General features: G+C 49.4%; 7 protein-coding genes across 7 annotated transcripts; all 7 read right to left on the bottom strand.

Annotated features, from left to right (window-relative positions):
* Positions 1-1,343: 1,343 nt before the first annotated feature.
* ASPGLDRAFT_1501276 (uncharacterized protein) lies at positions 1,344-3,095 on the bottom strand. The gene is made up of 3 exons (XM_022542108.1): positions 2,572-3,095; positions 2,448-2,540; positions 1,344-2,396 (listed from the first exon to the last, which is right to left on the bottom strand). Exons 1-3 carry the CDS (start codon positions 2,797-2,799, stop codon positions 1,446-1,448), a joined length of 1,272 nt encoding a protein of 423 aa, XP_022397713.1. The 5' UTR covers positions 2,800-3,095; the 3' UTR covers positions 1,344-1,445.
* Positions 3,096-3,534: 439 nt separating this feature from the next.
* On the bottom strand, positions 3,535-4,630 carry ASPGLDRAFT_133580 (acyl-CoA thioesterase; the record flags this gene model as incomplete). Its single annotated transcript, XM_022541226.1, has 2 exons — positions 3,535-4,446; positions 4,496-4,630. The coding sequence occupies 2 exons, from the start codon at positions 4,628-4,630 to the stop codon at positions 3,535-3,537; spliced, it is 1,047 nt and encodes a 348-aa protein (XP_022397712.1).
* Positions 4,631-5,083: 453 nt separating this feature from the next.
* Positions 5,084-5,827, bottom strand: ASPGLDRAFT_28647 (uncharacterized protein; the record flags this gene model as incomplete). The annotated part of the gene is made up of 1 exon (XM_022543775.1): positions 5,084-5,827. The coding sequence occupies one exon, from the start codon at positions 5,825-5,827 to the stop codon at positions 5,084-5,086; it is 744 nt and encodes a 247-aa protein (XP_022397711.1).
* A 382-nt stretch (positions 5,828-6,209) lies between these two features.
* Positions 6,210-8,274, bottom strand: ASPGLDRAFT_60693 (uncharacterized protein; the record flags this gene model as incomplete). The annotated part of the gene is made up of 2 exons (XM_022548448.1): positions 8,029-8,274; positions 6,210-6,536 (listed from the first exon to the last, which is right to left on the bottom strand). The coding sequence occupies exons 1-2, from the start codon at positions 8,179-8,181 to the stop codon at positions 6,210-6,212; spliced, it is 480 nt and encodes a 159-aa protein (XP_022397710.1). The 5' UTR covers positions 8,182-8,274.
* A 691-nt stretch (positions 8,275-8,965) lies between these two features.
* On the bottom strand, positions 8,966-9,376 carry ASPGLDRAFT_133666 (GFA family protein; the record flags this gene model as incomplete). Its single annotated transcript, XM_022541231.1, has 1 exon — positions 8,966-9,376. One exon carries the CDS (start codon positions 9,374-9,376, stop codon positions 8,966-8,968), a length of 411 nt encoding a protein of 136 aa, XP_022397709.1.
* Positions 9,377-9,632: 256 nt separating this feature from the next.
* ASPGLDRAFT_94627 (uncharacterized protein) lies at positions 9,633-10,046 on the bottom strand (the record flags this gene model as incomplete). Its single annotated transcript, XM_022550562.1, has 1 exon — positions 9,633-10,046. A coding segment is annotated over one exon (414 nt), but the record flags the coding sequence as incomplete, so codon positions are not given.
* A 358-nt stretch (positions 10,047-10,404) lies between these two features.
* ASPGLDRAFT_69097 (putative RNA binding protein Ligatin/Tma64) lies at positions 10,405-12,491 on the bottom strand (the record flags this gene model as incomplete). The annotated part of the gene is made up of 3 exons (XM_022549327.1): positions 10,405-11,486; positions 11,536-12,397; positions 12,471-12,491. 3 exons carry the CDS (start codon positions 12,489-12,491, stop codon positions 10,405-10,407), a joined length of 1,965 nt encoding a protein of 654 aa, XP_022397707.1.
* Positions 12,492-12,630: the final 139 nt, after the last annotated feature.

Here is a 12,630-nt window from a genome sequence, read left to right as displayed (position 1 = left end):
CTCCATATTGACTTCTCTCGATTTGTTCCCGCCGTATTCCTTGCTTCGGTTCCGGTTCATGGGGTGTACGTGGATTCCCGAATGACTGAACTCTTCCGACAAACTTAGCACCGACTTTGCCCGTGTTTATCTCAACTTTCCGTGATTAAATTCCACGTGCTCGAGACTCAAGCTCGGGATCTTCTCAGTTCCGGACCGGAATATGCAGTGTGTACCTTGTAGCTACTCAGAGAACAATGTTTTTTTTGCCTAAGCTAAGACAACACGGTTAGGTTATAGGTCGGCTCGAGCAAGTCCTCGGAGAATACGGGTACCTGATTGATAAGATCCCATTTCGGTACGAGGCATTTACAGCTGTCCAACAGGAACAGTAGGATTCACTCACGGACTATTTCACGCAAATATTATTTCCCGCGAACATTTTGACATACATTTTATTGATTCCATGTAATCTTGACATCTGACAAGTGTAGCCATCCCCAGCATATCCAAACATCCCTAGCTAGCTACCTCCTATGACGTCCAGGTGCATATCACGCCTCGTAGCGAGCCTCGTGTCGAATCTTGTTCTAAGGCTGACCAGAAACCGGGCACGTGAAGGGGATTCTCACTACTGTGACGGCCAAGAAACAGCATCGTCCAATATGAGTCATCTTCAAAATCAGATCAGCGGGTGCTGATAGTCCATGCCAAGAATAGCCTACTCTTGACTATAAGCAGATCATTCCATTAGCCGAGATAATAGAGTTACTCCTCTTGGTTGTTTTGCTTGGGAATAACTTACTTAGTCAAGCATTTGGACGCTGACGCAGACTTCGAGTACGGGATTCCCCCGGACCTTCCTGAAAGGGCAGGGTTTGGTAGGCCCCACCCCCGCATTTAGCGTTATGACCAACAAGCTCATGCCAAGAACCCCCGCGGGGTCCACTTGTAGTTGCGAACCCTGGTCTTGGGATTTCTGCTTCGGGGTTCCCTGCTCGGATGGTGACCTCCACACGAGACGAGGCATATCATCGGCTATGTATATTGCAGGGGTCCCCTCGTCTTGTCTTTGTTCCTTGTCACAGACCTCTTTTGTATTTTTTCTGAGGCCTCTATTCTATTAGACGGGGTTCACCATATTGCAAGAACTCCGAAATATTAACTCTTACAACGCCTGGGTCGTGGTCTTTGTAGCCGTCGGCACCATCGCCAGTGCCTATGGACTGGCTATCATCGGTTCGGCCGTTGGAGAGCCCGGTTTCTACGATTACTTCGGTCTCGCCGCCGAAGGAGAGCCGGGATATGACCATACCACCACCATGGTCGGCGCCTTGAATGGCGTCAACTCAGCCGGCAACATCGCGGGAGCAATTCTCCAAGCCTGGACAGCAGACCTCTTCGGATGCAAACGAACTATCCAGCTTGGATCTGTGGTCTTGGTTATTGGCGCTACCGAAGCAACTTCATATGCATATCGCTCCCACAAAGCGACCCTTCTGGCGCAACCATTTATCCATATGATCAAAACACGTCTTCACCGTATCCCCATACTGCCCCGAATACGACTCACACTCAGTACAAACGTTAATAGTATGCGACGCACCCTCCACAAACGCAATCGACTTATCATCACTGTCCGAGTTGAGATAGATCTTCTCCGCATTGAGATACTCCCAGTGACCCGTCATACCCATAGCAAGGATCGGGACGCTGACACCCGCCACAGAAGAAATTGGTGCCGTCTGGCTAGAGTTCCACTCGATACCCTCAAGTCTGTCGGGGAGGTACTCGAAGTTGTCGTTAACACGGATGGCCAGTGTTTCCAGGAAGCGGTTAATGGAAGACTTGATGGCGCCGTCGTAGAACTTGGATGCAAAAGAGCCGATAGCCGTGGGAACACGGACAGAATGCACAACCTGGGTGCTATTGGTACCGCCCTTGTGGAGAAGAGGCCAGGCGTGTGTGGTGTGTGCGAGGAAGCGGGTATCCTCAGCGAAGAACTTGTTGTTCATACCGACGTAGTTGGCATCGGGGATAGTAAGCGGCTCGTCGTCAGCGTAGAGGCCGTTTCCAGCTGCGATGGCCTTGCTGCAGTTCAGCGCGTGGTCGATGATACGGTTCCAGCGGGCGATGACGCCAGTCTGGTAGGACTTTCTGAAGGAGGTGGAGTAGTTGGCGCCGTTCGACGTGTAGCCGTTGGCCGGGTTGTACAGGTCCAGCGAGGCGTTGATATTCAGACCGCTGTCCTCGTCCGTGATGGCCGGGTTGACACTGAGGAAGGTCATCGTCGACAGACCGTAGTTGGCGTCGACGGAGATGAAGCCGTCTGCAGCGGGGAGGTTGGCCAGGTCGTCTGAGCAGGGGTAGAGCTTCTCAGGGCCATTGCATGCCGAGACGCCATTCTCTGCAATGTTCTGATAAGCTCACAGCATGGCACCACCACCGCTATGGCCAAGAACAATCACCTTGTCGATGTAGGTCTGGTTGCGTAGGTAGGAAATGCCGCTGCCGGTGTTCTGCAACATGTCTTCGAAGGCCAGGTCCGTCATCTTCCCGGACTTGCTGGCGTTGTTGTTGGCACAGAGGAACCGTGTAGCCGCGCTTGTACAGCTCCGTACAGGCGACGAAGTTGAGGTAGTCTTGCTCGGTGTGCATGACGAAGACGGCAACGTTCGCCCTTGGGCCTGGGTTGGATGGATGGTACAGACCCCCGATAACGCCATTGCCCAGGTCGAGGAGTCTTGCAGGTAGAGTTTCGTTGGCGGCGAATGCTGAGCCCAGCAGGGCCAGACCGGTCAGCAGGCTCTTGAAGACCATCTTGACTGGAAGAACGAATGAAGAGATGTGAAGACCTGTCTCTACTTGGCTTACTCTGGGGCTTGTAGCTTTATAGTTTCAACCGGTTGACCTTATATCCGAGCTGAATAATCCGGGGCAAAAGTCATTGCCTGATGCTGCATCAACTAAATGTCTAAGTGGAGATTCCTCGCTATCAAGACTTTCTACGGCGATATCCCGGTCCGACTCCGGGCATCACAGCCACTGGCATTGAGTCCATTCGGGCCCTGACAGTAGCGGCCGCATAACCTGATCATCGCAATTTTGAAGCAACGTTGAATTAACGTGAAGAAACTGGTATGGAAACTCGGTGATAAGATCAAGGTACGTCGTCAACATCACGCTCTGCCCAAATGGTAATTACCCCCGAAGCCTATACTTTGTTTTGCCCCCGATGTTTATCCGGCCTGATTGAGATTGATTGAGACGTTTCGAGAATTGGTGAAGATTCAGGGATCATCAGGGGTGCTCGGAGATAGTCTTCGGGATTCTTATCAATCAGAATGACTCGATGAACCTGGGCCTGCGGTGTTTCTTACTAGCGGTGAGCAGTATAATGTAATGTTGTCTTTGATTCTAAGTGCAAATCTATGTTTTTCGTGAAAAATCAACAGAGCAGCTCCTTATAGACAGGAAGCAGTACCAAGGGAAAGCCATATCTATTCTATCAACTCTAACGCTGTGATCATCCCTCATTAGATTATGTATATGCATCTATTGATACTCCCATTCCTGCTGCAGCTTCACATCCAGGGTACTATATCCCTCCACCACCTTTAACCCTCTCAGTCTCTCCTGCTCGATCCTCTCCCACGTCCACTCGTCCGCAGACCATGATTCCGAATTGACCTTCTTCTGCTCTTCGAGCGTTTCCCGACCAGGGACCTGGTCCGCATCAATCTTCAAGACCTCCCGCACGAGCGAGTCATCCACTCCAGCTGTAGCCCTGAGTCCCTCTCCTTCCGCGGGCGTGACAATTCCAGAGACATCTTTCGATTCCATAGGCAAAGGCGTCTCACCAGCACTTCCCGGTCGAGGCGGCAAAAACCCACTAGTACGGAGAACCCGCTCCGGGGGAACCGTCAAGCGGCCTTTCTTGACAACATACTTGGTGAGAGCGGTAGCTAGCAGAGTCTTCTTCCCGTCACCACCTTTCTTAGCAGGACGGATGTAGAAACTCAACACGTACAACCACTTCTCGTCCCATGCGACGGCTTTAGATTGGATATCCACACGCTCAAACGGCTTAATCTCCCGCTTGAAACTGCAATACACGGACCCCACGGCGATGTACATCCATGGTAACTTCTTCGGCACGCGTTTGCCTTCTTTACGGCATTTCTCGATGGTCTCTTGATCGAGTACTTTGCTGAGGATCCCGACGCCCGGGGATAAGATGCGCGTGGCAAGCGCGGTCCGCGCAATGTCCAGGTCGGAGAAGTAGGTGCTGTTGGATTTGTGGAGGTTGTAGTCTGATTCCAGGAGAGGCGTGCGGGTGCTCAGCCCGTACGACGCGAAAACGGGATGTATCGGCTTGCCATTAACGGTGATGGATTTGCCATTGGGGTAAAATGGAGCATCTGGTTTCCACCGGATATTCCTCAGGAATACATGGAGAAGACGGATCTATGAGAGTTAGCTTGTGGTCCATCGGTTGGGTAAGATAAATACCCACGTGCCAGACAAAAGGGAGATTCTTGAGATTGATCAAGGCTAGGAGCAATGCCAGGGTCTTCCACGATGCTAGCGGGACTATGGATGACAGTGCTTGGCGTATGTTGTCAATAGGTAAGGAGATCGGGATGCTCATGTTGGACATGTATTACGATCTCGGGGACATGGAATGTAGTACGGATATGTCAAATTCAGCAGAATAATAAGAAAAGATGCATTAATTGTCTGCGATTGAAATCAAAAGCATACATTAAAGATATGTCGGACAAGATCTAATAAAATAAATGAATGGCAGCTGATAAACGATCAGCCTCACGATCCTCAACAGGTAAGCTGGAAGTCGCGATTTTGTTGGGACGATAAGCCGAGGTCCTTAGAATCACGTGTGTTGATTATGTATTTTTGCATAAATGTGCATAACATGCATAATGGTCACGGTACATTTGAAATAGGTAGGGCCGAAGTGGAAAAATAGTACATTGAATCTTAGACCTCAATTGATATGGCATAAAGACAACAATTTTGGTCTATGGTGTATGCGCCATATCCAGCCATGCGCACCCACCGTCGCAAAACCGGTACAGTTGTTTTAGATCTTGGGTCGCAAAGCATAGGATCTGACCGGCAAGAGCTTGAATGTTCTGGGAAAGCCCGTTTGCAATTCTGACACAATCACATTCATTCCAGCATCTCTGAAAATGTCCCTGAACTTCGCATCTGTCCTGGTCACACTGCAATCCAATCCATCATACATGTCATCGCCATTCGGATCTGTCGAAAGATTCTCTTTGAAAACCAAGATTCCAGTCTCGGTTAGGGCATCACGGCATCGTTTCACATACTCAATCAGTTGCCAGTCTTTCAGATGCCCCACACAGAACTGCGTCCAGACCAAATCATACTTCTTCTCCGGATGCCAGTTTTCTATGCCGACAGTATAGATCACATCAACCACCCCGGATGCCTTCAAAGTGCTCTCATGGAGCGTCTGGGTGAACTTTTCGACAGGTTCAACTGCATCAACAGTTTCACAAACTTGGCTGAGGAAGCCTTCTGTCACACGGCCGACTCCCGCACCGCAGTCGACTCCTGTTGCTAGCTTCCCCTCGGCCATGCACGTGGATACAAACCGTCTAGCTTTGGCTAGGAAGGACTTGGACCCTCGCAGGTCAATTCTCGAGTACCATGGATAACCCCCCAAGGCCGCCAGCATTCCGTTTGCTGTGGCGGGAACACTGTTCCAGTATTTGATGGAAGCGGCAGGGTCTATGCCATCATCCACCGCGGGGAAGGCATTGTCGCGAGTCTGTTCCTCACTGATTGCCTGGGACATGGTGGTGGATGAGAGAAAGTCCGTTAAGCATGTATTTTTCTCTCTAGTCTGTTTGTGTGGGGATGAAGCTGACATAATCCAAAGCCGCTGTTAGTTAACTATGCCTTGATTCACCTTCCAGGTTCTGCTGGCTCCCCGGACTAATCCAGGATGTCAACTTTGTCAACCCTATTAAGTAAATGAAGATTGCGGGAGCCGGGATCGTTCTTGAAGCCATCAGAAGATAAAGTCGACAAGAGGTCATTATCAAAATGCAACCGGAGGGACTTCAGTCTTTTGAAATGCCTGAGCAGTTCATGTAGCTATGCCCAGAGCTCAAATCTTTATCTGCAACTGATTCCTGTCACTTTTGCTTTCCCAAGCGAAGCTCATTGATTCGACATTATGGCGGCCGGTTTTTCCGATCGAGAGCAAATTTGATAAATTCGTCCATATCATTCAGATGGATAGATGTCTTGCGATAAACCAGCCGCAGTGCCTCTTTGCGCATCTGTCTGTTCACAGCGAGGATGCCGAGATTGCTTCTAAACGGAAAATAGAAGCCGCTAGGATCACCCATTCCTCTGGCAAAACCGACACCAGAAACATCTCTGGAGCCGACTATTTGCATTTCTGTTTCCGGGATGGCATACGCATAGATATCGTCACGGACTTCTCTTGGAAGTCTAAAGAATTGGGATACAGAATCAGAGACATTGCCATGTCGCAACTACCAAACGGTTTAGCCTCAATTTTGAAGAGAGGAAAAGCGGGAGCTTATCTTTGCAACGGACATTGCTGCTAATGCTTCATTTTTGGTCAATTGCAGGGGCAAATGGAATCCGAATTCAAAATCAATATCCGCTGTGAAGCCGTACTGACCGACGCAGTTTCTGCGTTCAAGGACGACAGTGTTCCGACCACTGGTGATTTTCCGGGATCATGATAAGTCTAACGAATAATAAGATATTGACAATGGCACGCACATGGCTTACACCTGGCCCGGGAAGAAGGCTCTCTAGGGCTGTTGCAAAATTCTTGTGCCGTTTTGTTCTGGAGTATTCGTCGAGTTCGTTTCTTGTCCTCTCATATACACCGAGGGAACTGCTGTGAGGTCTGAATAAAAGCGTTGCTTATCGCCGTAAGCATCATTTAAAGATGCAGCAGCCTTGTAACCTAAGATTTCCTCCGTTCGATATAAGGGAACTGTAGGCCTGCGTTTCGCCATTTGGTATATCAGTAATTAGCAAACCACTATCGTCCGATGCCTCCAATGTGAGATTTGAGAGAATTTTGAATGCATTTTGCTGATCGAAGACACGTCTTTGTTGTTGATGCACTAGTAACTGCACCGTTCCAAACCACCGGGTTTTTGGATTCTGAATAGTCGTTATCTACGATTAATGCCCTTTAACCAACAGGGATAAAATTCTCCGCTTCGCGAAAAGACTATGATGCACCGGATGATCGGAAAACACGGCGCTTATGCTCGTATTTGAGAATTTAGAGCATGCGGCATCAAAGTTGCTCTAGATAGTGCCGAGCCTCCATGAAAGTGAGAACCCATGACGGCTATATTGCACTTCAAATAGCTAGCAACTGGCGATCAAGCAATACTTTAGTGGCCGGTGGAGCATGGAGCAGACATCGATGCCGGCATCTCGGACAATAGAGAGCATAATGTAGTTGCAGCTGGAAAAGAGCGGAGCTGACATTGAGGTAAAAGAGGCACCAATCAAAGGTCGTCACTATATTCTCGATTGTTCATTCTGTACTTATCAAGTGACGACTCTCGTTAATCTAGAAAGTCTACTGAGACTTTGAGAAACGGCAATTGTACGAAAATTCATGCATTGAAATTGGTCTAACAGGTTCCTCTACTCTATCAGGTAGTACCAACCATCTACGGGTAACCCTAAACATACCAGAAACACAAATGACAAACATAGGAAACACTGGTCTTTCTCTCCATAGCACCACTTGCACAAACTATCCTTGATAATCGCTCGATCCGCACTTACCGTTTAGTCAGGTTACTTTCTGAAATCGATCAAAAACGTCGAGTCCCTAGATCCCCAAAAAACTTAGCGCCAATGCAAAGCAGGCTTCGTATACGGCAAAATACGCCCATTATGCATATCCTCACGGATCTGCGCATGCGCATAAGGGATAACTTCATAGTACCCATCAACGGTGCTGGGGGTCTTGACAATGAGACATACCTCGAGGAAGTCGTCTTCTCTGTCACGGCTGCTGCCGGGCATAATTCTCACGCGGTGGGAGTCGATATCGCAGAGCATTGCGTGGAGGATATCGCGTTCGTCGGTGAGGTTGGAGTTGAAGTAGGGGAACCAGACGCGCCAGTACTTGGGCATTTTGGTTTGTTTGAGTTGTTAAAACGGTTGAAAGGTAGTGGCTGCTTGCTGAGGGTCAGCGAATGAATAGAGATTGATTGTAGAGTAGAGCTGGTTTGTTAGAGAAGAGAGGATTGATGATGATGGGGAGATTGTGGTAGGATTCCCAGTCATATTTATGTCCAAATCCAAGATATTGGAGAGTAAATAAGTTGTATTTGCCATAGGATAATAGTACAGAGAGTAAAGAGATGAATTACTATTGTTCATTTCATAGCCATTGGTGGTATGGAATAGTATCAATCCTTTGTTCTTTGACGGTTTTGCGGAAGAAGCCGTACCCTACAAAGCTATTGGCAAGTTCCATGTTTCGGTCTTTCAAGGAAAAGCTTTATAACTGTTGTTTCGAAAGGGAATTGTCCATATTCATTCATTTTAAGTATGACACCCTGTCAATCATGACTGTTTGTCTTCAACTAGGCGCTGAATGCCAATTGTTTCAGGAGTCGCAACCATTATAAAGCATTCCTGGAGATATCTTTATTAGTGTAAATGGAACAATCCAGTTTCATATCAACAGGTCTTTATGTCCGGCACAATCAACATTTAGCGCATGGGCCTCTATAGCTCTTCTTTCTCCCAAAGAAAAGTAGAGGATTCCTCCGTTTCATCTTTAAATAACCGTTAGCAAACCATTGAATTTGAAAACGAAAGCGAATCGCTTTGGATGTCCCGCTAACTTACTAGTTCAAAGAATACTACACTGAAAAAGGTCCATAGCAAACACCCAACCTCCGCACCAGCCCTATCCCATGAAATGCCCCTCAAACCTCTCCAGCCCATCCCCCGGCACTTCAAACCACCCAGCCTTCTCACTCAGAAAAATATGACAATCCGGTCTCGGAATATCCTCCCCATCACTCCCCGGATCAATAGTTCCCGCCGGAATCCCGATTAACTCCGGCATGCTCTTATAGGCCATAGTAAGACTCGACCCGCATTTCGGACAGAAACCGCGTGTTGCGATGGTGCTGGAGGAGCGTGTTGTTGGCGGGGAAGTGAGCCAGGTTACTTGAGAGACATTAAAATGCGCCCATGTTTGGTAGGGGGCGCCGGATTGTTTGCGACATGTGGTGCAGTGGCAATTGACCAGTTTGGTTGGGGGGTGCGTGGTGGTGTAGCGGATGTGGTTGCAGGAGCAGCTTCCGGTTGTCATTGTAAATATGTAAAAGATGTAAGAAGTGTTTTTATATGTTTGAACATGGAAAAAACGGCAAAAAAACAAAAACCCCTTTGTTTATCAACCCCGCAAAGCATACCATAGCATATCAGATTGTCGTCATCTCATATCAAACGAACCCACGGCTAATCGCATCCTCCACCTGTTCCTTACTCGCCTTTTTATGTCCCCTATTCTCATTCGTCTCCGGATCCCGCCAGTACCTACCCCCTATCGACTGTGCATCATCTCCCCAAAACCGCTCGAACCCATCCATCTCAAAATACAATGATTCCCCATCCACAAACCCCGCAGGAATCACAGCAGCCGGGTGTCCCGAGCAATGCGCGCAGCAACCACCCTCAAACTTCTGGTAATGCTCCATTATACTGCCTGATTCTTCGGCCTCCCGTAGCATGGTGTCGGTTTGTTCGTAGAAGGCCTCGAAGAGCGGGTCTAGGGCGAGGTAGTCGAGACGGGTCTTGAGAGGGGCGTGCTCCTCTGTGCATCGCGAGCCGCAGCGGATGTAGAAGGTGGCGAGGTTGTTGAGGTCGGCTGTGCCGGTGAAGTTGGGGTGGGAAACGAAGCGTTGGCCGTTGGGGGAGAGGAGAGTGGTGAGATTGGGGGTTAGGTCGAGGAGGGCTTGGATGGCTTGGAGGAGCGGGAGGGCGTTGATTTCGTCAACGCGGGCTTGGAGATTGATTTCCTGGTCCATTTTTCTTGGTTCCTTGATTGTGGTTATGGATGGAGATGAAGTGGGGAATGGAAGAGGGGGATAAGACAGGGAAGGCTGATTCCTTTTATAGTGAATCTTGATCCCAACCAGCAACAAACAACGCCGTGATTGGTAGAATAGTTATTACACGTTAAAATTAGAGCCTCATTATGCTGACAGCCTTATCAATCAGCAAATAAGGCTGTATGCCGTACGTCATACATACAAAGTCTGAGCTCTATTGTATTCATAAAGCAAGTCAAGGACTTTGCTCAGACTGGTTCATCAATCATTACATACAGCAAGGCAACTATTTCTTCTTCTTCGTCTTATCCACCACCTCAATCCATTGCGTCTTCAAACCCCGTCGAACCAATGCAGTCTCCAAAGCCCGTCTCTGGTCACCTTGCACAAAGACCTCCATAACTCCCTTGGGGGCTCCTGTAGCCTGCGTGACGCTGGTGCTGCTCGCGCACTTCTTCTGCAGTTCCTCAGCCAGCAAGTTGGGAATGATACCAAAGATCTCCAGGCCGTATACTTTGGTGGCGGTCTTTGAGCCCGTTCGACGCTCAAGTGTAACGTGCACCTTGGGCGCTGCGCCAGCTTTGGGCTTGACATCAGAAAGTGTCTGGCCGGGTTTGAGGATCACGTAGTGTGGTGCCAGGAAAGAATGGTCTTCCACCAGTCGTTTCAAGAGACCATCCCGAGTCGTCATTCTACGGGCAAGTGTGCTCCTGTCTTCCCCTGACGAAGATGAGAAGACGGTGTTGGCGAGGAAAGGGTTGAGAGAAATGATGCGGCGGTTTTCTTTGGAGATGAGAGGCGGGTCTTGAGATTGGAGGTACTGGTCCAGGTGGTTGGAAACGTCGGAGTATTTGTAATAGTTGCTGGGGTTGGTGGTAGACAGAGCTGGGAATATCGTCGGCGTCAACTTTTGCGTCGGCCGGTAGAGAGTCTGGACAGTCAACGTTTGGCCGACGGAGGGGTCATCCCCTGTAGGCGCAGGCTTCTTATTCACAGGGGCAGCCTGTTTCTCTGCCTTCTCTAGGGCGTTCTTGGACGGAAGTTTGTATGGAACAAACTGCTGGACTAAACGGTCGTTGAAGTCCACATCGAGGATGACAGTTTCACCTCCACTGCGATCCTTTGCCAATGCCAGCTGAAGTTTGTGCAAGTGTTTGATGTACTTCTTGACGTTCTTCCAGGTTGTCTTCTTGATATTATACCATTGAGCTTGCCGAGGGGTATAAATCGGCAAGAACGGGGTGATGAAGGTGATCAATTGTGATGGCTGCATAGGAAGCAATATGTTGTGGTTTTTCACTGTTGGGTTGTCTTGCTTGAGTTTGTAGAGAGCATAGATAAAAGCATTCACAAAGGCATCATCGATTTCTGCTTATAGTTAGCATCCCCTCGAGAACAACGTGAAGAGAAGACATACCCTTTGCTTTTGGTTCCTTTTCTTCCATAGCAGGCGCTTCCTCCGGCTGCTCAGGCGACTCTCCCAAGGGCTCCTCGCCATCGCCGGCTTGTCCATCTTGCAACGCCAACTCATCAATCCCTTCCTTCACTTCATCGACCTCTTCGCCACCTTCTTCCTCACCTTCCTCGATCTCCTCATCCCAGCCTTCCAAATACTCCGGGGCCGGTTGGCCAGGTCGAGAAGACGAGCTCCAAGCCCACAACTCATCGCCCTCCCAGTGAACACCGCGAACCGCATGTCCCTTTGTACCCTGAACCTCCTCCAGTCCCACAATATCAATCTCGCAAACCCCAACAAATAACGGAACCGTATACCGATCCAAGCCAGCCACAGCAACCACCGCGCCCTTCACTGCACGCTCGGGGAACGGCGGGTCGTTGGCGATACCAGGCGTCATCAGATCCGCACCGCCATGTAACTTCTTCATCACCATCTCCGGCGTGTAAAGAAGAGGCACGAGGTTCGGGTTATGCCATAGCGTGTAGACAGTGGGGTAGAGGCGGCCATCGGAGCCGGGTCCTTGGTCTAACCTGAACCACAGAGCTCGTTCTTCGCTGCCGGGGTGTGCACCGACAAAGACAGTTCCTTGAACTTCGCGGAGTTGCGGACCTGATGTCGTTGTGAAGCGTGCGGAGAGCGAGTTTTCGGGGAGGAGGGAATTGCGAATAGTCGTGAGGGTTGGAGCCGTGGGGTTTGCGGCCGGACCCTGGGCGCTAGATTCGGTTGGTGAATTGGAGGGGACGGTTATTTGGTATTCCTTTATGATCTGATCGGCCGTCTTTCGGCGGTCAGAAGACCGCAGAGGAGACAGGTTCTTGATCTGCGTTGGAGTCAATATCGCGGTCCCTACGTAACCGCATCGCAAAACTTGTGCGGGAAGGGACGATACGCACCGTAGGCTTCTTTTTGAACATTATGCTTGAGATATGTTGTATTCAGCAAAGAGATACTGATATCAGGCAATCAGGGAAGTGTAGGTACAGGGCCCTTTCTGGGCGATAAGTAGTTGTAGGAAAGCAATGGAGCTGGTGGTCGAGGAATGAAATAATTGTC

Source organism: Aspergillus glaucus (assembly GCF_001890805.1).
Source record: "Aspergillus glaucus CBS 516.65 unplaced genomic scaffold ASPGLscaffold_21, whole genome shotgun sequence".
Lineage (NCBI taxonomy): Eukaryota > Fungi > Ascomycota > Eurotiomycetes > Eurotiales > Aspergillaceae > Aspergillus > Aspergillus glaucus.
Note: the sequence above shows the minus strand (reverse complement) of the source record. Positions and strands in the feature narration are given on the sequence as shown.

Excerpts from the sequence above, each read along its gene's own strand:
- ASPGLDRAFT_1501276 (XM_022542108.1), bottom strand. The coding sequence starts at position 2,799 with ATGGTCTTCAAGAGCCTGCTGACCGGTCTGGCCCTGCTGGGCTCAGCA. Across the intron at positions 2,541-2,571 it reads TGTACAAGCGCGGCTACACG|TCCGGGAAGATGACGGACCT; the intron begins GTTCCTCTGTGC and ends AACGCCAGCAAG. Across the intron at positions 2,397-2,447 it reads ACCAGACCTACATCGACAAG|AACATTGCAGAGAATGGCGT; the intron begins GTGATTGTTCTT and ends TGAGCTTATCAG.